The 25,510-nt window shown below is 37.4% G+C and overlaps 2 protein-coding genes across 2 annotated transcripts in view; one reads left to right on the top strand and one right to left on the bottom strand.

Annotated features, from left to right (window-relative positions):
• The first annotated feature begins 1,070 nt into the window (after positions 1-1,070).
• On the top strand, positions 1,071-10,279 carry LOC100370207 (U11/U12 small nuclear ribonucleoprotein 35 kDa protein-like). The gene is made up of 4 exons (XM_006815623.3): positions 1,071-1,463; positions 7,317-7,415; positions 8,168-8,381; positions 9,499-10,279. Exons 1-4 carry the CDS (start codon positions 1,347-1,349, stop codon positions 9,813-9,815), a joined length of 747 nt encoding a protein of 248 aa, XP_006815686.2. The 5' UTR covers positions 1,071-1,346; the 3' UTR covers positions 9,816-10,279.
• Positions 10,280-12,542: 2,263 nt separating this feature from the next.
• LOC100370357 (DNA-binding protein RFX6-like) overlaps positions 12,543-25,510 on the bottom strand; it is a 30,339-nt gene continuing 17,371 nt past the window's right edge. The window contains exons 7-17 of the mRNA XM_078008647.2: positions 22,939-23,046; positions 18,208-18,285; positions 17,877-18,040; positions 17,052-17,211; positions 16,791-16,935; positions 16,177-16,289; positions 15,757-15,874; positions 15,453-15,575; positions 13,809-14,582; positions 13,217-13,435; positions 12,543-12,751 (exon numbers count right to left, since the gene is read on the bottom strand). Coding sequence (XP_077864773.2) covers positions 12,543-12,751; positions 13,217-13,435; positions 13,809-14,582; positions 15,453-15,575; positions 15,757-15,874; positions 16,177-16,289; positions 16,791-16,935; positions 17,052-17,211; positions 17,877-18,040; positions 18,208-18,285; positions 22,939-23,046 — 2,211 coding nt within the window. The remainder of the gene's footprint in view (positions 12,752-13,216; positions 13,436-13,808; positions 14,583-15,452; positions 15,576-15,756; positions 15,875-16,176; positions 16,290-16,790; positions 16,936-17,051; positions 17,212-17,876; positions 18,041-18,207; positions 18,286-22,938; positions 23,047-25,510) is intronic.

Here is a 25,510-nt window from a genome sequence, read left to right as displayed (position 1 = left end):
AATTAAATTAGGTCTGCGTTTATAGGATCTCCGATGGAGGCCATAACAGAACAAAGTTCTCCGAAATCTGTACCTACATACTTTATAGTCGTATAGTTAATGTTTCATCGTCTGGTTATTACAAAATTTCGCAATTTCGTTATTATTTTAAACTGTAAAATTATTGTGAAATGGAAGATTCTTTTAAAATTTGGTTTATGTTTCAAATTGTCTGCAATCTGCACAACCTCCGGGCGTGTGGCACTTTGACTTCGCAAACGCGTTTCGTCGCTGGATGACCGATTTATTGTAAAGTCTAATTTAGTGAAGTCGTGTTTTACATCAAAACGAAGATGTGATAGAAAAGCAAACCCTTTCATGATGGAAACGATTAGTGATACGTCACGTCCTCAGCGTATAACGCCCTCTGTCGAATCAAATGGTCGTATTTTATAACAGAAAATACTAGTAATGAGATACAATACACTATCTATCGTGATTAAGAATATTGGTGGCGCTAATTGTTTGATATGCATATCCACGACGAAAAATACTTTTAGTGTATGAATGGCGTAGTAGCCTGGCGCCAAGTGCATAGTATCACCATGGACGTCTCTAGTACGTCCATGTTATCACATTGTAGCTGGTTTGTTTTGTAGGCTGGCCTATGTCTTCAAACACTTAGGTATTTAGTTGTTGAGAAACTATACTTAGGAAATTACAAGTGAGAAAATTGAAAGCAAATAATATTTATAATTATCCGTTTCATTCAAACCCAATCGAAACGACTGGATTGGCTCGGCCATTTGCCTCCAAGTACTCATGCATAAAATTAATTAATCCGACAAAGCTGTGACGTCGCTAAACGAGCATAATGTGACATACAATGACTACTACGTGCATTAATGCATAAATTTGTTTTATATAATTGATATGATGGTTGTAATCATCATATAAACGAAGTTTAACTACTATACTTTGCTAAAATACGAAAGATAATCGCAAACCAGGCATGAAAATGTAAAAAATATTAAGTGACAAGAAAACCTTTGAACAGCGCCCTCTATACATCACACATAAACATTCAGCCGGATACAAACAAGATGGCGGCGTTCATGTGAAGGTTTTGCTCATGAGGTTTTGTGTCTTTTGATGTTTAGAAATTGGCGAAACTTCGTTGTTATTGTTGCAAGTTGTAACCATGGAATCAGGTGGACGATATGCGCAGTTGAATAGCTAGAAACCGATGTATAGAACGTTATTTTTGCGAGAATGGACGCAAATGTGTGAACAAGAAAGTACACGGTACATCTGAAAAACCGTTCTTCGGCCGTCGGGTTGAGCTGAGTCCGTACTAATAATCCAGTATGACGGAAGACAGGTGGTTTCCGATCGCTAAGAATGCATACGATCCCTTGAAGGCTGGCAGTATTGATGGCACAGACGACATTCCACACGACAAAGCCATTCAAAGAGCAATGAGTGTAAGTGTTGAGTACAGTATTTCTAGAAGGGTATCAGGACGATCCGGCCCTGGTTTGTTGCGGCCCTGGTAAAAAAAAGACGTTCCGGCCCTGGTTTGGACGTTCCGGCCCCAAAACAGTTTGGTCGATCCGGCCCTGGTATAAATTATATTCGATACGTGTTCATATCTAATGTTAATATATTGAATGCACAACGAATGCTTGACTATCTTGTTTAACAACTCATTTTTCGTCTTTTGCAGGGCATTTTCACGATTTCACACCATATTTTACACAATGCAACAGACGTTTTTTTTTCATTTACTCGCCGCCACCTTTGTACTAAGCACCATATGGCCCGAGTGATTGACACTGTGCACGTAGATCCGTTTTAGTCAGGGTTCGAATACACATTCGTGGTTTGTCACGTAATGAATTAAGAAAGATAATCAACAGAGGAAAAGAATGTAGAAGGCAGACAAAATAGTTTTATTGGTCTTTCAGTAAATAAACAAATAAACTGTTTCTTTGCACGTTGTGCTTCTGGTTGTTGAGAAATACATTTTAGTTCTCACAGGATCCGCATTTGTGTGGTTCGTTTGAATGTGTTTCCATGGGGAACTGCATGAATAAATTAAGAGCAGAAATCGGAATGTAACAATGTAGCAAGATGTCCACTTTGTCGCCATGTTAAATGTTCGACTTTTTGTACTAAAAAGTAATCGTGATTATACGCTAAATTACAAACAATGGCCTGTCTATTGGCGGCAGATCATTGTTGAAAGAAAAAAATTCACGGCTAAAAGAAGGTGTTAACAAGTGAGTACTTGACTGACGATACCGCGCATGTACGTAAGTGGTCAATATTATGAACATTGTCGCCCCATGTTAAGGTACGCCGCATTATATCAGTCCCACTGATAATAAAATAAATCGTCCCATGTTACGGTACGTCGCATTATATCAGTCCCACTGATAATAAAATAAATCGTCCCATGTTACGGTACGTCGCATTATATCAGTCCCACTGATAATGAATAAATCGTCCCATGTTACGGTACGTCGCATTATATCAGTCCCACTGATAATAAATAAATCGTCCCATGTTATGGTACGTCGCATTACATCACTCCCACTGATTATAAAAAAAACTCAAACTAGGCAACAATGAGTCAGGTGGCGCCTGATGATACCACACTACATCGCATGTACTGGTAATGGGGACCTCGTGCCGGAGTGATTTTCTATATGATGTCTAGCAAATGTTACAAATGAAATATATTGAAATCAGCAGATTTAATGCTACATTGCGTTTGCAGAAAACTAATCACGTTGATTAGCAAATTGGTTTCCTACACTTTAAATATTCGTGGGTACTTTGACACATTGTTTCTGGAGCGTGTTTGCTACACTCCTCATTTCCATTACAATGATTGTGTGTACTTTGGCGCTGTACCGCCCGACCGGAAGGTATGTACGACCCTTGCATCGTGCTAAAACGTAAGTGTTAAAATTGGCTGCAATCTTTTCATGAACTCTGATAAGTCCTACAAAAGATGAAAAAAAAATTGTGGATAAGCTAGTCACACATTTAATATATTGACGTTCATTACGCGACAAACCACGAATGTGCATTCGAACCCTGACTAAAACAGATTGTATTAGATGTGTATTCTAATGTCTGCCGTTCACGTGCATAGGCGGCGAATAAATAACCATACATCTGTCAAACACGGTGTGAAACCATCAAAAATAAGTTGTTAAACAAGATAGTCAAGCATTCGTTGTGCATTCAATATATTAACATTAGATATGAACACGTATCGAATATAATTTATATCAGGGCCGGATCGACCAAACTGTTTTGGGGCCGGAACGTCCAAACCAGGGCTGGAACGTCTTTTTTTTACCAGGGCCGCAACAAACCAGGGCCAGATCGTCTAGAAATCTCTAGAAGTTACGACCCCAAAACAGGTTGGTCGTTACGGCCCTGGTATAAATTATATTCGATATGTGTTTATATCTATTGTTAATATATTAAATGCGCAACGAATGTATAACTAAGTAAGTGTTAAGTGCACTAAATATTTTGATTACGTTCACTGGTTGTGAATTCATCGACCTTACGAGGTATGTATGGGGGTCTAAAAACTAACTGCGACGCGATTGTGCGACTCGCCGAATGTCGAGTATTGCACTCTGCGACAGGATCGCAGTGTCACTCTGCGAAGAGCACGATTCCCATTGGTTGGTTGGTCAAAAAGCACAATTCTCAATGGTCGATCGATGTAAGGGTACACAGCATGCCTTATAGAAATGTTTAGTTTTATATGGTTATTTCGCAGACTGCTCGCGAACTACGGTAAACAAGTATTTACCGACGACATGCCGCACGACTCGGTAATCAGCATTGATTTATTAACATATATAACATCCCCCGGAGAGAGTGAAAGGGGCTACAAAACGCATGCACGTTGGTGTTGGCTGCCTTATTGCCGTGTAACATCAGGGAGCTGGTAACATTAACGCCATCTTGAAGTTGTAAGGCTTTGTCCGCAACTATGCTCATTAGCATAGGCGACAGCTTTAAAGCGAGTAGAGCGCGAAGTACGTTTCACACGATGTTACGTTCTTTTTTGTCATTTGCATAATTTGTTATGACTATATTCATCACTTTGAATTCCCAAATATAGCGTGTAGTGGGTCAAACTTTTTCTAGGCAATCAATATCGTTTTATTAAGAATATTAAGAGAGAAAAAACGTAAAGCTGTGTGAATGGATTGAAACTACTGCAGAAGATAGAAAACTAAAACGGCAGTGTCAACGAATGGGTGCACGCTCTCTGCATAAACGGAAACGATGGCTTTGTTTATTTGGCCGATGTCGACGAGCAACAGATTTCCTGTACTCCCTTCCTCGTCTGATCACCGGCCCTCAACGGTCTCATGTATCGTTGATGCGAATATTCCAGCCTAATCGTCCCTTTCGAACCACTCGCGAGGTTGGTCATAATATGACCTAGACGTGCTTGCAATCTCATCTGTTGCGATTTCAATGAAATATTTTTGAAAAATAAATATAAATTGCATAAACGAGGGGTGAACGCAAAAGTCCTGTAATTTTTCATCGGAATCACAACAGGCTGCAGGCAAGTCTAAATTAGTAAATATGACCCCCAAGTTGCAGATTTATCTTTGCCTCGTCTGTCATTGGCGTCTTTGCTTTCTTTCTTTTCATCGTCATTGCGTTAGTAAGATGGTGTTATTAAAATAGAATATAGACTTAGAAAATAAAACGATTTCTCAGACGATGTCTTGACTGATAATAATGCTGACAATGGACGTTAGATTAATATGCATTCAAGTTGTTTGCGACAGGAAGCTTGTCACCCGTCCTATCAGAATCGTCAACAACAGAATATTACCAGTAGTATACATATACATGTTATAAACATTATGCAAATATTAACGAAACGGTAGTAGTGTTAGCGTTTGAGCACTGGTCTTTCCGAAATTTCAAGGTACAAAGTAACGGTTTTATCAATTATTGAAAAATCAAGAGAAAAAAAAGAAAATTTCCCTTCCCGCTACATTAAGGTCAATATGGACCACCGAAATTTGGCGTTCATTTAAAAAAATAAACCATAATTTTCAGTAATACTGACTTCGAAAATTATGATACAAAAATAATTCCATTTATACCACAAACCAACGCCGTTTTTGTTTACTTTTCATAACTGTTACAAAGTATTTCATTTCTGTTGGTTAAAATACCAGCTAATTAATCGTAGACCACAAATTTGGAGTCCGTTTATGATATAAATGAAGGCAGACGATTGCAAACAACTGCTGTCATGGCAAAACGTTGCACATCGTGAATGATTTTTTTTCGCTGCACATTGTGAATGATATTTTTTCGCTGCACATCATGAATGATTTTTTTTCGCTGCATGCAAATTATTTTCCTTGATGCACTCAACAAAGTTAAAGGAGACGTACAACATTCGTTGCAGAACGCATGAAAAGTACTTCGCGTTCCACTCACTTTGAAGCTGTCGCTTATGCTAATGAGCATAGTCGTCGGGTTGAAGCCTAACAACTCCAAGATGGCGATAACGTTACACCGTAAATAGGCAGTCAAAACCAACGTGCACGTTACACTATTTAATTTACTCTAGCCAGCGCTGTGATGTGTCTAATCACTGTAAACCATGTGTCATTTGTTTGGTCCACAATTTGTCTTCTATGTGCTTGCCGATCACCGAACAGTGCGGCATGTCGCTGGTACATAGTGTTTACACACTTTTTTTACCGTACCATTTTTACCATTTAAAACTTAATTTTTTATAAGGCATGCGGTGAACATTGACCATTGGGATTTGCGCTGTTCGACCCACCAACCAATAGGAATCGTGCTCTTCGCAGAGTGACACTGCGATCCTGTCGCAGAGTGCAATAATCGACATTCGGCGAGTCGCACAATCGCGTCGCAGAGTTAGTTTTTAGACCCTCATACATACATGACCTTACACACTACAGTGAAACAATAAGTTCTATTTTAATTTTAAAGTGTTCACCTGAATTTGCCCTTTTCTGTATTTTCATTATCATACTTATAGAGCTAAAATGTATACCTCCCTTGGTACTGTTCTGAGAAATCTAAGCTTGAATGTAACTGAGTCTAGTCGATAATATTGGATTAAATTTAATATGAGCCCATGTTAGAGTGTAGCCTAAACCACTGTTCTTGTTAAGGGAATACAGTTGAGCTCGGCCAGATTCTAACATGGCCGGAAAAGAAATAGCCGTACTCGCCAGTAGTAATTGCCGAAGAGTGAAGCAGTCAATGATCAACAATTATTACCTTTTTTCATATCTGTTTCTTGTCTTTATACGTGGTGGTATTTCATTTTTGGTACGTTATGGTATAAAATAAAATATAGTTTACCACGATATGACTTGAACAGTCTGTACTTTGTTAGAAATCATATAATACGTATACTCTGTACTTTGTTAGAAAATGACACAAGGCTAGTCACTGCATCACTGAGATCAACAACACATGCATATTTTATTTTTTACCATGAGATGACTAGGGCAGTCTGTACTTTGTTATAAAATGACAAAGCGCTTGCCAAGTCACTGAAATTGACAACACTCGCAGCCCATCAACAACCATGCACAAACCTATTAACACATAACCTGGCCTAGGTCGACCGCTGGCCAAGTTCTACCACCAATCGAGTTAGAATATAGCCGAGTTGAGGTGTCAGTTGTTGAGAGACTGTGGTTCAGACTACACCCAATTGCATTCATGTATGAGTGGAAATGGTGGCTAGCACAGGCTAAGGAACACCCTAACTTGTTAATAATATTGAAATCTTCGGTCATTTTAATTATGATTACTCAGTCCAGTAACTAGGAAGGTATACATGTTAGTTCTACGATTATAAAACAATACCAAAACAAATTTAGAAATTGCAAATTGCAGAATAATAGGAACTAGCTCATTGTTCATTTTTTCCACAAAAACAATATCTCTCATTTCATGTCACAAATTCATATCAAAATGAATATAATAGTAATCTTCGAAATGAACATTGAATACAAATGCACTTATTTCAAGTTAAGCATTCATGCACACTACATTAACCCATGGTAAGGATTTGGACCACGTCTTAAAAACAGATCAGATCACTGCTAAGGATTTGGACCACGTCTTAAAAACAGATCAGATCACTGCTAAGGATTTGGACCACGTCTTAAAAACAGATCAGATCACTGCTAAGGTATTCGACCTCTTAACCCACGCTAATATTCTATTCACATTCTCTAATTTGTTTAACAACAAGTTTTTTGGATTTGTTCTTTCAGGCTAAATATAAACCGAACAAGGCTATAACTGGGGATGCCGAGAAGACTGTGTTTGTTGCTAGATTGAATTTAAACACCACAGAAGAAACAATTGAGAAGGTTGGTATACACAAAATAGAAATGTATTTATTAAAGTAACAACCAACTGTCCTAACTATTTGAGGTAGAAGAAAATCGAGGGTACCCAAACTTGTTTCCACTTTGGTGGCCATTTTGGATTGGAAAACAACTGAGGTTCATAATTCATAACCTATTTAGGCATCTTGGATATGATATAAATACATGTGCATATGTGTGATATGATGTATGACATTAAGTTTTAACATGATTGGTCAAGGCAAGTCAGAGATATAGCTCTGGAACAAAATTTTTATTTTCAAAAATTTAGCAAAGTTTCAGGAAACACCTGTCCAGAAAGCATGTTATCCATGCTGAACCTTAACCCTGTGAAGGCAAAGATAAACTTGTTCACTTTTCACACATTCAACCAGAATACTTTTTTTCCAAGATCAAGACTTGTAGCAAATGAGTAATTATGTTCATTTCATGCAAATTAACAAAAAAATTACAGGTATGAAAAATATTTCAAAATGTTAAATGAACATTTTGGCAGTAAAAATTATGGTGCTTAAACATGACAAAAAGTTGAAGCATATTGATTCACAGTGAATTTAATCAATAGAAAAAAAACATCAGGTGACTGAATCACAAACTTTCAACATTTTTATTTACAAAATGCAACTTTGTGTTTTTTGTGTTAGGAATGGGGAATTCTTTTGTTTTTACTGTATAATAACCAATAAATGTTGGCAAAATGAAAATTCAATGTAAAGTTCCTCTTTATTTTTCAGACATTCTCTAGATATGGAGAGATAAAACGATTAAAATTAGTTCGAGACATTGTGACTGGCTTCTCAAAGGGTTATGCGTTTGTTGAGTACTGCAGCCAGAAGTCTGCTGAGCGAGCAGAACGAAAAGCCGATAAATTGATAGTTGATGGGAGTGAATTGTTCGTTGATTTAGAATGTGAACGAAAATTGAAAGGTTGGATACCAAGAAGATTGGGTAAGTTAGTTTGAGCTGCTTTTATTGGTCTGCATTCATGCCAAATTCAAAAATGAGGACTTGTATTCTGACCTCTGTGCATTCGTCCAAGCGCCCATCTCCACCTGTATCTTGGACATTCCTGGATCAAATATATTCAAACTTTGCACATACAATGTACATCATATGCATCTGGGGATACATATACACGTCCATTCATTCAAGATGGCCAAATAGTGGACCTTTTTCAAAAACAAGTATTTCTGCCATTCGAAAACCAGCTTTTATTCAAACATGGTTAGTACATCAGACATTACAGGATAATGATGCATTTAATTTTGTTTTTATATCAAATTCAAAATGCTCTACTGGTGCCCATTTTGTTTAATGAAAAAACTGTTCAGGATCTATATCTCTGACATGCCCTGACCAATTATGTTCAAACTTAATATATAAATTAGTTTGGTGATGTTGTTTAAGACGACGAAATGGCGACCATTTTAATGTTAAATATTTATGACAATCATGCATTTCTGCAATTCCAGAACTGGATCTCTGTTTTGTTTGGACGGACATCATTCAAACCTACTACAAAGATCAGACATTATGGAACCTTGATGCACATCATTTCTTTTTTCTGATTGAATTAAAATCACAAATTTTGTTCAAGAGCTGTGCCTCTGACTTGCCTTGACCAATTTTTCAAATTCATTGAAGACTAGCATTCCTGCCATTCAGGTTGTATATGGAAGAAGTGTGAATGTTCGAACAGAGACTATACACACAGTGCTGTTCCTGCCATTCAGGTGTGAAGTGTGAATGTTCGAACAGAGACTATACGCACAGTGCTGTTTCTGCCATTCAGGTGTGAAGTGTGAATGTTCGAACAGAGACTATACACACAGTGCTGTTCCTGCCATTCAGGTGTGAAGTGTGAATGTTCGAACAGAGACTATACGCACAGTGCTGTTTCTGCCATTCAGGTGTGAAGTGTGAATGTTCGAACAGAGACTATACGCACAGTGCTGTTTCTGCCATTCAGGTGTGAAGTGTGAATGTTCGAACAGAGACTATACACACAGTGCTGTTCCAAAAATTGAGAGAGAAAAAGTTTAATATGTCTTCATTTAATATGCAGGTGGAGGCTTTGGAGGCAGGAAGGAATCTGGACAATTACGGTTTGGTGGGAAAGACAGACCCTTCAGGCAACCCCTGATAGTCGGTCGAGGTAGTGACAACACAAGCCAAGACAGACCCTATGATAGATATGGTGATAGAAACCATGATAGATACAGAGACAACTATAGTGACAGAAGACATGACAGAAGTAGAGACAGATATGGTTACGGAGATAGAGATGAATACCGTGAGAAATCTAGAAGTCATTATGATAAAGATAGAACTCGAAATCCGCTGAGAAGCGAGCGCAGAGAAGAGTACTCCAAGAACCGATGATGGTCAGCATCGCCAGGAAACTGTTGCTGGATTAATTTTGTGCTGTTGCATTTTAAGTTGCACCCCTTTTTACTTGTATATTGATATGTGTGAAGTTAACATGCCTATATAGCTGACACATAATAATCCAGGTAAATTAATGCACCCAAACCCCACCCCCACCTAGGCACCTCACAACCTCTATGTCCAAGAGCAAGAAAATTATGTTCTAAATGTATTTACAGCAATCATGGAAATAGTGATGTAATATTCAGAAGTACCCTAGTTGAACACAAAAGTGAAAGATAAAACCAGACTGACGTTCATAGTACAACAATTTATTTATTCCACTTTACCAATAAAATATATATATTTTACATTTCAAATTTATACCCACACATTTGGCTTGAATTCTTTTTTGCTGTAGAAATCCCCCACAAATCTTCAAATCACTTTTTGATAAATAAAACAAACATTTACATTGATACACACATGCACCTGGCTTTCATTAAAAAGAGTTAAAAAAAACAAGACAAAACTCTACCATTTATACAGACTAATGTCTTAGTAAGAAATACTTTGTTTAACACTGTCTGTTTTGATCCTTGCACATTTAAGCCAATCAAGTGGCTTCAAGGTAATGGCAATCACATGATCCTTAGGAAACAGGTTGTTTATTGTTGTATATGTGAGAAAGATACATTTGTGAAATCACTATAAACATAACTTGTCATGCCCTGTCATTGGCTACTCAACCCTGGCATCTAATCTTTTATCCAATCAGAGAACACCTTCATAGTTCGCTATATTTGATGGTGAATAATGACGTAGCGCGCTACTTCAACACAGTATTTTCATTTGCCTGAATCAGCATTTCAGTTTGGGTTTCCTCTCTGAACTGAATTACCGTTATTATCTGGATATTGTAAAAATGAATGGTCACATATGGATATGTAGTTTGGCACTTGTTGATGTAAACTGCTATTTAAGTCTCCGAAGCTTGTCAAGTGTTTTGTCATATATGAAGAAAAAAAGCTCTTGAAACATTACATTAAACACTTCTAACATAGTAAAACCCATAGTATAAATAGATAATAAAACATCAACACAACTTTGATTAATTGCTGATGACAACTAGTTCAGCACACAAAACTAAAATAAAAATGACTAATAATGGCACAATATATTTTTTTGACATTGATTTGTCAACTGCACATGGATGATATGTTAAGTATCCTAATAACCGTCCTCCAATCAGATGTGATCATTAATTTGTAGGAAGATCAGAACAATTGTTCTGTTGTCTGAATTAAGTACAGTTTGGCATATATGACAAATCCTCTAATTAATAAAAAAACACACACTTATGCCAAATATCGAATTCTAGTACCAAAAGTAAGAGTAGTTTTACAAAAAAAAGTTGTTTTTTTCCCCCCATTCCAAAAACCATGGAAAAGTCGTACAAAATTGTCTACTTCTTTACGCCACAACTACAAAAATTACATTCTTTTTCCAGCTTCAATCCTGAATATGTCAGCTTTTTATTCTGAATTTCTAAAAAAAAAAATTCCTTGAAAGGTTGTGAAGAAAACAAATGAAAGGTTTTCAGACACAAAATATTTAAAATGTTAAAATATTTTGTTTGCTAAAAGAGAGAAAAACCCACACTGAGGTAGAACGTGCAGCTGTCTACTTAATAGCAAATACACAAAACGTAGATATAATAAACAAACTACTACAAGTTACAATGGCAAGAAATGTTAGCAGCAAAACTAGTGCAAGTGTACCAAGACAATGCAGGGAAACAGCGCCCTCGTACTGTAATAAATTCAAATTTTTAATGATTTGCTGTTAAAATTGTGATCCATGTTTTTTTAAATATTCCTCTGCCAAAAGCTCTGTAATGCTATGTTGTGCTGTGAAAACTTTAAACATAATACATATCAACATTAAATTGTCAAAAATGCAAAAACCAGAAAAAAAGTTGTGAATAGCTGCTTTTCAACTGAAGTACATGCTGACAAGTAACAAATCATTTATTTCCGTTGACTTTGTATTTCTTCTAACTAAAAAATTTGCTTTGACACGAGAGATATTCAAATCAGCTAAGGCTCAGTAATTATATTATTATGCAAATTTATACTAACTGCAGGATGTCTACTGAATACTAATTTAGGAAATTAGGCTGATCAAGCACCCCCCCCCCCCCGATTCAGGCGTGTAGTTCCTAGTATCCCATCATGCTCTGTATGGGAATTAAAAATATATCCCATCATGCATTGTGTGTGAATACAAATATTTCCCATCATGCAATGTTTGAGAATTCAAAATAATTTCAACACAAGTTCCATAGCCTAAATATATTGGCAAAATACAAAAGTTTAGAGGTCCTTAACAGAAAAAAAAGTCAATTTTGAAACTTCAAAATATCTGAGTTCCTTTTTAAAATTAATACTGTTTTCAAAAATAATCTATTTTATAATTATTTTAAAATTGATTGCACTTCCCCTTTCATATTGCGCCACTTTTTTTCTACACCAGCCTAGGGAGTCCTGAACTTCATCTTCACTAAAATAAGTGGACATTGAAGATTTTAATGATTGTTTAACATTGAATAAATTCTTGAACTGCCAAAATAAAAAAAAAAAATCTATGAGTTGGATGCAACTGAAATCTCAAGGTGGTCTTTGAGTTGATTCTCAAATATGGTGTCATCAAAGAACTGAGAAAGTGTATAAAATGATAGTTTTAACTCAAAAAGACTGCAGTGATTGGTGGCAGAGATGATGCAGGGTCATTTTGTACGTGCTGGTGATTGGTCGACTGGATTCCTTCCAAGTCTCCATCTGGATTAAATATACTGCTTAATCCCATATTGATGAGTTCATCAGTGCCAAGATTACCATCGTTATGACGACCGCTAGAGGAGATCTTCGCTGAAACTGTCTGGTGTTGTCCTGAAAGTCCAAATAACATCCATTATTTATGAAGGTGTCATTAGTTTTATTGATCACATCCTTTAATATTTGGCAATATTTAATATCTGCCAAGTATGGTCATACCAGATTGCCAGCAAATTCATCTTTCCACAGAGTTCCACACATGTCATTCAACAGTATACAGACCAGTAGCATGGCACATGTCATTCAACAGTATACAGACCAGTAGCATGGCACATGTCATCTCTTCAACCAAGCCGCCAGTAAATATTTAGACGAAAAACGTGCACTTAAGTGTGAGAAAGAGTTTGCCATCTTTTTATACCGTTTGGCATGTCAACACAATGCGAAATCATATTTAGAACAGAAAACAGCAAGGCCACCAGATCAAAATGGCAGACAAGCAAGGATATGCTAAACATGAATTAGTTATGCAAATGAGGGTATAAACATGTGATTGTACCAGTTACTAGTATGCTTTACCTGCAGGACTGTTACATACTGGTGTTCTGCCACCATACAAAGCTGGTCCAGCATCTTTTGGTGGTGTACGCCTGATTGGTCGATCCAGTAAATGTAAAGGGTCTGTCGTTTCATTGTAGTGCGTAGGATCGGTACGGTTCCCCAAAGCATGCTGAGTACTGCTGATAACTGATACGTGTTCGACATGTTCTGGTTTGTTGGGTTGGTAGGTGTAGTAACCTGAAAGACACAACAGTGGTTTGAGGCACGGTCACTGCTAAACACAGGTATAAACCAGGAATAGAATTATTTTTAGATTATTTATTTTGATATTCAGATGTTGAATTGTTTATTTCTGTCGCATGAAGTCATACAGATCACAAAGTGAGTTTAAAGCAAAATCAAATTTTGCGCTCATGAGCATATTGCTAAAGATATGCGCATTGCATTATGGGAGAGAACTTGATTATAATGAAAAAAAATCTTATCACACTGTCAGTTTCTGTATCCTAGTGACATTAAATCAAAATAATAAAAAACATGTCCTCTTGAAATCATCCCCTTTTCTCCTGATCTAACATGATGTAATGTTGTCATGGATACGATTACTTACCAGGCTGTGTTGTTTGATAGCCATTTGTCGCAGTAGTATAATTAGGAACTATGTTGAATGCGCTCCCCGCTGTACTCTGACTAGATATGACATCCGGTGAATGAGACAGTGGATAAGCACAGCTACCAGCACTGTAATAGTTTTCATCTCGGTACTGAACTTCCCCGTATGGCGGGTACGGGGTGTCTGAATCCTTGATATGATATGGTAACGCATTTGCTGAATATGTTGGGTGTGGTCGGATTGGTCCAGTAGAGTAAGTTGCATTTTGGTATGACGGATATGACGACGAGTACGGTTCGGCGGGCTGTGATTGGATGTATGGGTAAGCTGACGGATGGTGTGATGGTGTCGCTACCAGTGTTGATGTGTTGCTGCCCGTGGTCAGAAGAGGGATTGTCGGATGTCGCTGATTCAGTACGGGATTTCTGATTGAATTCACATGAACAATAGGCGATATGGGCGGGGTTAACATATTAGGGCGTCCACTAGTGTTTGTTTGATAGCTTTGGTTGTGCACATACGGAATCGCAAAAGGTGGTTCACGTTCTGAAAAAGTCAGCTGGTGAGGAGGCAAATACTGCGGTTGATGTGACAGTTCTATTAAGTCTTCACGTTTTACTGAAGACGATGATGATGATGACATCTGTTGATTGGTCATTGTCTGTCTTGGCAAGCTGATACTTGCCGTTCGGTTGGCAACAAAACACGTGCCCGGTTGGGCTGATAGAGGACGCTGAGAGTCATTGAAGGCAGCTCGGTTTTTAGTTGGATCTGGAAATTGAGATACAAAAATCCTTTATTTTCATATACGTCTTGTGTGCCTGGCTTCAGGCCTTCATTCTCCAAAGTCAAAATACTAGAATTAAATCACCAAACAATTACAATTGTAGCATTACTATGGCCCAAAATAAGTATTCATGTTTTTGGTCATTGCTGGACGCATGTCAGTTGAAATTTAAGGGTATGATTTTTAGGGGGAAATGATTTTTGGACAAAAAAAATTAAAAAAACATGCAGGAAAACGAATTTACCAGAGCCTATTATTTTTTCTGGTTCTAACAAGTTTTTCATTCATGTTTGATGTATTATTTCAGTAATGTTTGATGTGTTATATCAGTTATGTTTGATTTATCACGTCAGTTATGTTTGATGTATCATTTCAGTTATGTTTCATGTATCATGTCAGTTATGTTTCATGTATCATGTCAGGTATGTTTCATGTATCATGTCAGTTATGTTTCATGTATCACATCAGTTATGTTTCATGTATCACGTCAGTTATGTTTCATGTATCATGTCAGTTATGTTTCATGTATCATGTCAGGTATGTTTCATGTATCATGTCAGGTATGTTTCATGTATCATGTCAGTTATGTTTCATGTATCATGTCAGGTATGTTTCATGTATCATGTCAGTTATGTTTGATGTATCATTTTATATGTGTTTGATGTATCACATCAGTTATGTTTGATGTATCATTTCAGTTATGTTTGATGTGTCATTCCAGGTGTATGCATCATTAGGCTTATGTTCCATCAACATCAGTCATCTAAATTAGTGTTTCCTCTGTAGTATTTGTTGTTTTAGAGGCTGTTGTCTGTTGTTTTGTGTGCACTTTGGACTAGAAATAATTGACTAACCAGACATCTTGATATGTTTTTCTAATATATTTTGCAACTCGTTGTCTTTTTCATTATTGAACTGTGATTCAACGGCAAGCAGGATGTACTCGTCCAATAACATTCGGATCAGATGAAAAGATCCTGAAAATAAAGAAAAAAACATATTCATCAAAATATTCTGTATTAATGATTTTCAGGGATGCTTTCAATAAATCTTTAATCACGTGATTTCCAGCTGCGCTTCTCTAATTGGTGGAATGATGTCCCAATAAAAACAAAGGAAATTCACATTCACCGCTTGTGGCACTTCATTATTACTCACCAAAACTTTGGGCATTATTCAGTGTCAGGGCATGCATAACTCTGGCACCAAAGAAAGACCATTTCAGTAAGAAATCCTGGGCTCGTTTTTTCATTGATCTTCCATTCTGTTTACTTGGCTGTAAATAAAATAAAATAAACTCAAATTAAATTTGTATGCCGTCATGAGGTGAACTAAAATGTGATTTATAAAATAGTACAGAAAATGTCTTCATGGCTCTGTTCACTAAAACATAATAAACACAATGAATGTGGGGATTTTTCAAAAATATATATCTAGATAATGTTTCATCATCTTGAATTGTTCTTTTATTGAACGAACGTCTACCTATCAAAACAATTTTGAACTGTGTCGGACATACCTTTCACCCATTTACGTCACGAGAGGACGCAATTTATAGCAAAGGTGTGTTGGTTTTACCTTAATAACTCTGCTTTCAACAACCTGGTCCAGCCATTCTGTAAACGCTTCCACTGTCGCCTGCTTCTTAAGTAATTCTTTGAATTCCTTCAAGACTGAAACGGGTGTACAGGCTTGATTTTGAAAAATGTCGTACAATTTGAAGAACAAACAAATATGAAAGAGAAAAAGCGTGCAGTATCAAGAGAGAAAAACAGGCATGCATTAACAACGTCATCTGCAGGGATTTGTAGTAAATATTGCAGGATTGACACTGGTGGCGCTGTTGCTTACTCATGAACCGCTAAAAAATGCCACGTTTTACACACGTACATGGCAGTGGTATATACCATGGGATCAAATAAGTGTGTAACTGTAATGTACAAGTGTTCTCTTAAAATATGTATATCCTCCGAGGTTATGAAAATAAGAAACTGTGTCACTAGGTCAGTTGGTCATAGAGATACAGTAATTGGTTTCCATGGAAGCAATTATGAACTTATAACCAAGAAATGAGATACTAGTAGCTGTATCTGGGCTTCAGTCAGGTAACCTGGCAACCAAACTCACACGGGTCTGGTTTCCATGGTGTCGGATACTACTCCGAATATATACGTGTTGCTATGGATACTTACGTTCCGTGTTAAGATCATTATCTTGGTCGCTGTCGCTGGCGTTCGATATCAGTGCTTGTGTGCCAATGCTCTGAAGATCTACTTTGTCCAGGTCGTCAATCATTTGATCTACCAACTGTTGGTCGAATAAAACTGGTCTCGAAGTCTAGAGAAAATACGAGTCAATTGATGAATGGTATATACATGCTCGTGTATCTGTGCTTAGATTAAAATCGAATATTATAATTTCACTATCAACTGGGACACATAAACGAATCCTACCTGGGTTAAGTGTAGAAAGGACGTTTGTCTTTTCAACGCCTGTACGAATTGTCTGGCAATCGGAATCTTGCCTTTCGCCAGTTCGTCCGGTAAATTCCCCAGCGAGGCCGTCACCCAGTGTTCCCAGTGCTTAGCGAAGTTGCGAATATCTGCCAGCAAACTAAAATAAATAACGTCATGTATAGTGTAAATAGACATGGCTTGAAATCATGGAATATGTATGCAGCTCAAAAAGTGTAATTCAACTACATCTATTTATTTATTTTCGTAGTCGCTATATCAGTTAGATTGAAGTCCACCCGTGAACGGTGGTGAGTTTAGTCGGTGAAATGTAACCGAGCGAAAAAAAGCTCCATCATTAGTTTTCAATAACACACTCAGTTATTCATAAATCTACGGAATGAGTTGTAAAACACACACGCACTGTAATATAAAAGAAATGCAGTAAATCATCAGATTTCTTTCCGGTTAATTATTACATTTGGGTCAAAGTACTGACAGTCAAGCGGGAGCGGTTTCCGTTAAAGTTCAGTGTCCACGGATGTACTAACACTCCCGCCTTTCCTCGGTGGCCATAGCGGTGACTGTTCGACCATGGCAGGTACACTGTAAAACAAGATGTCTCACAACAGATATAAACATGATCCCTTAAAATTAATTACCGTTGGTATATGGTAAAAGACTGGTACAATGTAAGTTATGAGCAGATCATGGAAAGACGTCAGCGTTATCGCAATTACAACCATACACGGCGCCCTCCGTCGGTAGCCTGGTCACCCACCGTCGTGGAAATAAAACAAATTGAATAAACATTTATTGATTTACCTTTCTGGCATTTCTTGCATAGTTGCTGGTATGAGCACTTCTATGGTCGTTTTATATAAAATGGAGTCACATATGCATATCATGTCGACGAGAACTTGCTGGCTGAGTAGCGGTAGTAAATGTTCGGGCATACCTTGCCAGAAGTGAAGAAGGAAGTTCTGGATCTGAAAAATTAAAAGAGTATTTATAATAACAATATATGCAACTTAATGTTAGCTGCGTGTAACCGCTTCTACAAAACCATGAACTTGTTATATCAACACGTTCGCTCAATCCCGACGACGTAGTTTTATTTATTTATTTTGGTAAATGAAGACAAAATTACTCTCACCTCTTCAAAATTAGAGTTGATAATTGTGTCCAAAATACACTGACAGTGTGTCTTGTACATCATAAGTAATGTCTCAACCTGTTTGCGAGATGATAAAAAAATACAATAAGATAAATATTAATGAATCTTATCAAGGCGTTTAAGAGGAATTTTGACAAATGGCTTATCTCAAGAATCTCAGGCTGAGGGAGACAGAATATTTAAGTCTAAAATGTAACTAAAGACAACACATACTAAACCAATCGCAGGTGACGTAATGGCTGTTGGATTGAGTTCAAGTCCGGGGTTCAAGTCCTAACTGGTGTTGGGTAGATCTTAACCCTGTGTGAGTGTGCCGCAGACTCAATGGATAGACCGAACCTACAGACCGAAAATAATTCAACAATGCGCTTGTGGTCGAGCGAACCTTATGTTGAATTTCAGAGATGATTGCCACTGAATCGTGTCGCGTAGTTCCAAAAATTAAATATGGGATCTGTGGCAAATTGACTTGCATTTTTCATATAAAAATAGACAGAAGAAAAAAAAACACCTGGCAAGAAATTGTTTTTAAAACATAATCATTGCGTCTCCTTAGCCCTAGTAATTGCTGTAATGATAGGTTTACTTTAAAGTCATAAAATGCGTGGGAATCTCCCATTGTTGGTTGTCTAGCGCTCGTTAGCGTTATTTTAAACCTCTGGTCATATAATCTTCGAAGCTATTGACAAGCTTGATCAGCTGAGGGAATCCAGGCTGTCTCGTCGTCACTCGTAATTTATCACGGAGCTATTAACACCGGGGTGTCGTATTTATCAGTTTGACGTCGTGCGACGATGTCCAACATGGTGCACACTATTCTGTCACGAACATCGTGTAGTTGGTAATAGTGTAAATGTGTACGTTCATTTAAATGGGTACATGCCGCACCACGTAATGACGTGTATATTGTGGTCGCCAGGTGCAAGCGACATGCCCCACACAGCAAATATCTAAGGATGGCCTTTGACCCCGACTTGGACCACGTTAGGTTTCTTCTACTTTAGTAGAAATCACACTTGACTATAACAGCTAATGCATCTCAATTTACGTGAGTGCGATTTATAATTTCTTGAGGGTTTCTGGGATATGACTCTTTTGTATCGGAATGAGAACCCACCCATGTAGGGGTTGGTTCACATATTTTGGTTGGTCTAATTTGTTGATCTCGGTCAATCTAGATGTGGTGGTTATTTTAAACACGTCAATCGTAAAACACAATTTTGCATTTTTTGAGATGTGTTGTTCAATTTGCATAGACAACAAAACTTTAAGCTGCGGTTATATCGTGATATGACGTCACATACTTAGCCGATTATGCGCTATTATGTTGTAGAGAGGGGGGAGGGGATTAAATAGGTGGTTAGAGGGGAAAACGACAACAATCTAACAGGTGGTTCTGAATCTTCAAGGATATTCAGAAAACTCCTAGACGCGTTTTTTTTCATATCGACCTGACCTATGTAGTTTCTGTAAATAAACGGTTTCTCTCTTCTATCTGAACTGACCAACTCATCCATGATTCAAGTTTGTAATATTTGACGTACACAAGGATTGTTATGCAACAAAAGTTACAGCAATTTCTCACCGTGTGATAGTTGACGTACACATGGATTGTTATGCAACAAAAGTTACAGCAATTTCTCACCGTGTGATAGTTGCGTTTACAACACAGATCGAAAGTCAACTGTATTATATGTTTGATTTCAGAATCGGTAAATTACAATAGCGATAGAGCTATAATGTTTATAATAAGCACAGCGAAATAATGTGAACGGCTTTCATCGTCGTATTTTTAAATTCAGTCGTTTAAATTACAATGATCCACTGCGTAGTTTGTCTTGAGTAATTAACAGTAACACACTCACACACACAGCGGCTGCACCTGTGTTTTAGACGGTGATTACATACATGCATATTGACCTCGCTTTTTGTAGAAACTTTAAAAGCGGCTTCAAAATCGCAACAATTGTTGTCAATCGATCGATCTCTCATCGCGTCTGTCACACGCGAGTTTAAACGTTTTGCACTTTTGAAACGCCGATGAGAAGCTACTGCGTCAAATGATTTAACACATATAGTCCTCGACGTCAGACCGCCATTATTACAAGAGAGGGTAGCGTGCAGCTTTCAAGATTTCCTCTCGACATCAGAAGAATGAACGACGAAATGTGGCTGTCAGGAAGTTTCTAATTGAAGAGAACGGGTTGAGTTTGAATATTCCGTTACAACAATCACTCATATAGACACTATAGGTGCTCCAGAAGTGAATGGGCGCAACAATTGGTGCCAGATACCCCGGACAAAGAGCACAGGCAATGATGCCCTCCCTGGGCAGTGCGAGTAAGATGTACAGGTGTGGGGAGAGGGGTCGACTCGTAACATTAATCGATATCACGTGGTTGAGATAGAAGCACTGCTCAGAAAGTGTAATTAATGTGTTTACTGTTACATGTTGTATGAAACTAAACCCGAAAGATCTACTCGTCAATGAACGCCTTCGAGCTGAAGAGGATGACACAGTTCCGTCTATCGATGTTATATAACAAATCCATAATCAAAATAAATTAGATATTGTCGAAATCGTTTGTATACATACACCATGTACAACGGGTGTGTACCTCGCCCCAGTCACGTTGCGTGAAATCTGACATTTCGATTAAATAATAATTTAATAGAAAATATTATAAAAAAGAAAATATTGATAAATAGAAATGTTACATATATTTATAGTTCAAATATTATAATTGTATATACAAAATCTTTGTCCAACTTGCTTCTTTTTGTTGTGGACAGTCAATCAGGAAGTGAATTCATCCTCAGCTCACTTCCCAAACTTTTCATCAGCTTTGTTTTTGGTCTTGCATACCGACATTTCCCAACATTGGGTCACTAATTTTCAGCTTACATAAATGTTTTCTTTAATTTGAGTCTTCCATTTTTCTTTACTTTGAAACATTATTTTTTTAAATACTGTAAATTCTTAATTTATTATTTTCTACGGATTCAGAGTTTTCTGAATTGATTTGATTTTTCCACAATGCTATTTATGTATGTGTTCTTTGTCCGAGCTTCCTTGCACCTGAACTTGTTGCCCATTGGCTACATGTTTGCGTTAAACGCATAAAACATGTTCGGTAAGACCTTGGTGTCAAGATATTGTGTAGATTTACAATAACTCACGAATATAATTGTATAGTAGTATCGCGAACAAAAAATAGATGCGCGAAAAACAGTCACAGTGCTTGATACCAGTCACAATAACAGGACATAGGTAAGCAGCTTCATGTGTACTTATTTTTACCTTTTACTAAAAGGTTTGCGAACATTTTTTATTAATACTGACTATTTGAAACGTAATTACACACTTATGTGCATGAATCTAGGTTTAGTTGCGCAATAAAATATATGCAACGTCGCGTAGTTTATATCTATCCCAGCTAATAAGCTAGTGCTGTTTGGCTCGGACTAGAATGCATCGCGGCCAATAGGAGAGCGCTGTGTAGCTCAGACTAGAAGGTATTTCAGCCAATAAGATAGCGCTATTTGGCTCAGACTAGAAAGCACTCCAGCCAATAAGATAGCGCTGTGTGGCTCAGACTAGAAGGTATTTCAGCCAATAAGATAGCGCTATTTGGGTCAGACTAGAAAGCATTTCAACCAATAAGATAGCGTTGTTTGGCTCAGACTAGAAAGCATTTCAGCCAATAAGATAGCGCTGTTTGGCTCAGACTAGAAAGCATTTCAGCCAATAAGATAGCGCTGTTTGGCTCAGACTAGAAGGCATTCCAGCCAATAAGATAGCGCTGTTTGGGTCAGACTAGAAAGCATTTCAGCCAATAAGATAGCGCTGTTTGGCTCAGACTAGAAGGCATTCCAGCCAATAAGACAGCGCTGTTTGGCTCAGACTAGAAGGTATTTCAGCCAATAAGATAGCGCTATTTGGGTCAGACTAGAAAGCATTTCAGCCAATAAGATAGCGCTGTTTGGCTCAGACTAGAAGGCATTCCAGTCAATAAGACAGCGCTGTTTGGCTCAGACTAGAAGGTATTTCAGCCAATAAGATAGCGCTATTTGGGTCAGACTAGAAAGCATTTCAGCCAATAAGATAGCGCTGTTTGGCTAAGACTAGAAGGCATTCCAGCCAATAAGATAGCGCTGTTTTGGGTCAGACTAGAAAGCATTTCAGCCAATAAGATAGCGCTGTTTGGGTCAGCCTAGAAGGCATTCCAGTCAATAAGATAGCGCTGTTTTGGGTCAGACTAGAAAGCATTTCAGCCAATAAGATAGCGCTGTTTGGGTCAGCCTAGAAACCATTTCAGCCAATAAGATAGTACTGCTTGGCTCAGTCTAGAACTTAGAAGGCATTCCAGCCAATAAGACAGCGCTGTGTAGCTCGGCCGAGAAGGCACTGGCATCAAAATACAAGTCAGTCAAAGCATATATACAAGACCTATGTTGATACGTCATAAAATGTCAACAAACAAGTTGTTTTCTGATTGGTCTAACTGTTAGATATTAGGATTGGGTAGCCAATCAGACACAATGCAAGCTGCTCTCTGATTGGTCTAACTGTTAGATATTAGGATTGGGTAGCCAATGAGGCACAATCTTGTAAGTAGCTTCGCAGTAGTGCATATTTTATGGAGGGAATCTGTATTTCACAATCAGACACACATGTTACACAATGAAATTGGTTCGACTTGACCTTACCTTATCTCGCAATATTGAAAGCGGCAAAACGAGGAGTTGTGCACTTGGAAACTCTGGTAGGAGCGTGCCAGTCTTTGAGCTGAGTGAGTACTTCCTACTAAAACCGCCCTTGTAGATTAAAAGAACAAAACGTATATCAATTATTGCAATAGTAATTATTAGGACTGTACAGAAAAGATTATATGGATAAAAATTACATTTGATAGAGGTAAGCAAATAAACATTACTGTAAACACATTGATTATTCACTGGGTTTTAATTTTGCCATTTTCACCGATAAGTAAAGTCCACTATATTGATTCCGTGTGAACATGTGAAATAACAATAGAATTCACTGTTTTTGTGAGATTAATGAAATCACTTAAAAACAATAAAGTAGCGAAAATAAATGCCAGTAAAAATAAATAGTTTTACAGTATCCTGAAACAAAAAATCTTGTTCAAAACACGGCGACGGAAAACCTTTTTTTTCTTCACCGTCTCGCCTCTGTCAACCGCTCATTTAAAAAACCTGTCCACAAATCTAAATATGTAGCAATATATTCTCCTAACTCACTTCCTTTATGTTAATCGTATATTATATATGGATTATTTTTCTAATATCTCTCAACGGTACTGTGTTGACTGTATTTGTTCACTGATACATCACGTTGGCCATTTTGTTTCACTTATCAGTCTATTTCCATCACCAAATGCTAGATTCAGTTGCACACCACATATCATGAAATAAATGAGCGCAGAAACATAATGGATCACATGTCCACCCTAGTTTCCGACATTCATACTACTTGAACACTGCTTTGATGAAACTTGAAGCCCGTACTTGATTTGACGTGTAGCTTTTTTGTCAACGTTTACAATCACTCACCAAGCTAATCCCATCGTTTGCTGTGCCCAAATGGAACATATTCAATTAAAAACAAGAGACATTTTCCTCTCATTTAAATCGTTTATCACTCGTTTTGACGTAAATATGCTCATTTAACGTGTTTTTTTTTTACAAACAATTTAAGTTGCACGATTTGGAAGGATTACGTAATAACTATAAACTTTGGCGACTGAGGATCAGAATAGAACCATTTGACTGAGTTGTGACTGTTAAGCATTTATTGAAATCTAGCAAAACAATAACAGAATAACGGTGTGATTTTTATATGGCAATGGCAAGTGGTACGTTACACTATATAGCGAACACCTTAGAGTACCATATCTGGGTGCCCTGATTATGTTGTGCGTTCGGGAAACGGGGAAAGGAAAGACGTTAAAAAAGACACACAGTCTGACACCTTTTTCGAAACGAATATATTCTGGTCCATACAGGTGATTTCAAACAGTATTTCCGAAATTGAACGTCTACTGCTGGCTATCTTCAAGCTTTTTACATAGAGAATAATCTACAAAACTGGTGTTTGAAGTTTGTATTGACAAGATAGCAAGGCTATGTTATTGTCCACATCGTACCACGGGGTCTTCCAGGGTTAATGTGTTTACAAAGTCACGAAGTACATTGCTACGCCCATCTTAATCTCCATCATTAAGTTTATTGGCCATAATTAGCAATTTGTACATATTCTCATTTATGATTTTACAGCCATATGATAAATGTCAACATACTTTACTAGATAGACACTAAATAAGTATGATGACCGACGGCCTGGAGCTGGCAGACATATTAAGTTGTGAATTTCGTCTTAAATAGATAAATAAGGGATCCATCGTAATGTGTCTATTAAAGAGGGTCACATACTAGATACACTTATCCAATGCCTCAAAACAAAGTTGCTAGTCAAACGTATACGCTTCCACTCAATTTTGATAACATTGGGAGAACATCGTATAGAACACAAATCTAGTCTTTGTGAGTGTGGGGAGTCCTGAACTCCTTATAGTCATTTTATGGCCCGAGCAATCAACAGAATTTAGACAGAATTGGGCGACGGAGGTTTGCACGAAAGACAAACTACGTATAATCTTAAAATCGTATTTCAGGGGAAAGGTTATTTATTAGTGACGTTAAACTGAGAAGAATACTGTCATGTTTTAGATGTTCAAGTCATTCACTGGCATTAGAGGGTGGCAGCATTCTAGGAATTGACACATTTTTTTAGAAAGCAATGCCTTCTAACTATTGTCATATACAAACCCATCTCTTAAAAAAGTGTTATTTCTTGGCATGTGTTTCAAATGTAACTATTAGTAACAAAGCTAGTTTTTTTTTTAAATACAGAAAGCTTTTTAAGTTTAGACAAGAGGATCTGAGCTTAGATTTATTGTAGAAGTTATGTACTAGTAATACGCAAAAGGAGCTGGTGGATGTGTGAGATTATCGTTCAATAACCAGAAGATTAAATTCGTCATCGATTTTTTGAGTGCACTGACATCAAAATGGGGTTTATTTCACAAAACAACAAACGGAATTGTTTACATAAACCAAAATAGACTTGCGAGAAAGCAAGAACGCTTTATACGAAAAACATCCAATTTCAATCGATTGGAAGTCGATGGCTTCAGACTATCTCGACTGATTGCAACACGAATTGTTCAACGATGTCAACTCGTATGACTCAAAATGA

This window comes from Saccoglossus kowalevskii, chromosome 7, assembly GCF_978046115.1.
Source record: "Saccoglossus kowalevskii chromosome 7, keSacKowa6.1, whole genome shotgun sequence".
NCBI lineage: Eukaryota > Metazoa > Hemichordata > Enteropneusta > Harrimaniidae > Saccoglossus > Saccoglossus kowalevskii.
The sequence above is the reverse complement of the archived record's forward strand: the minus strand, read 5'-3'. Positions and strand labels throughout refer to the sequence as shown.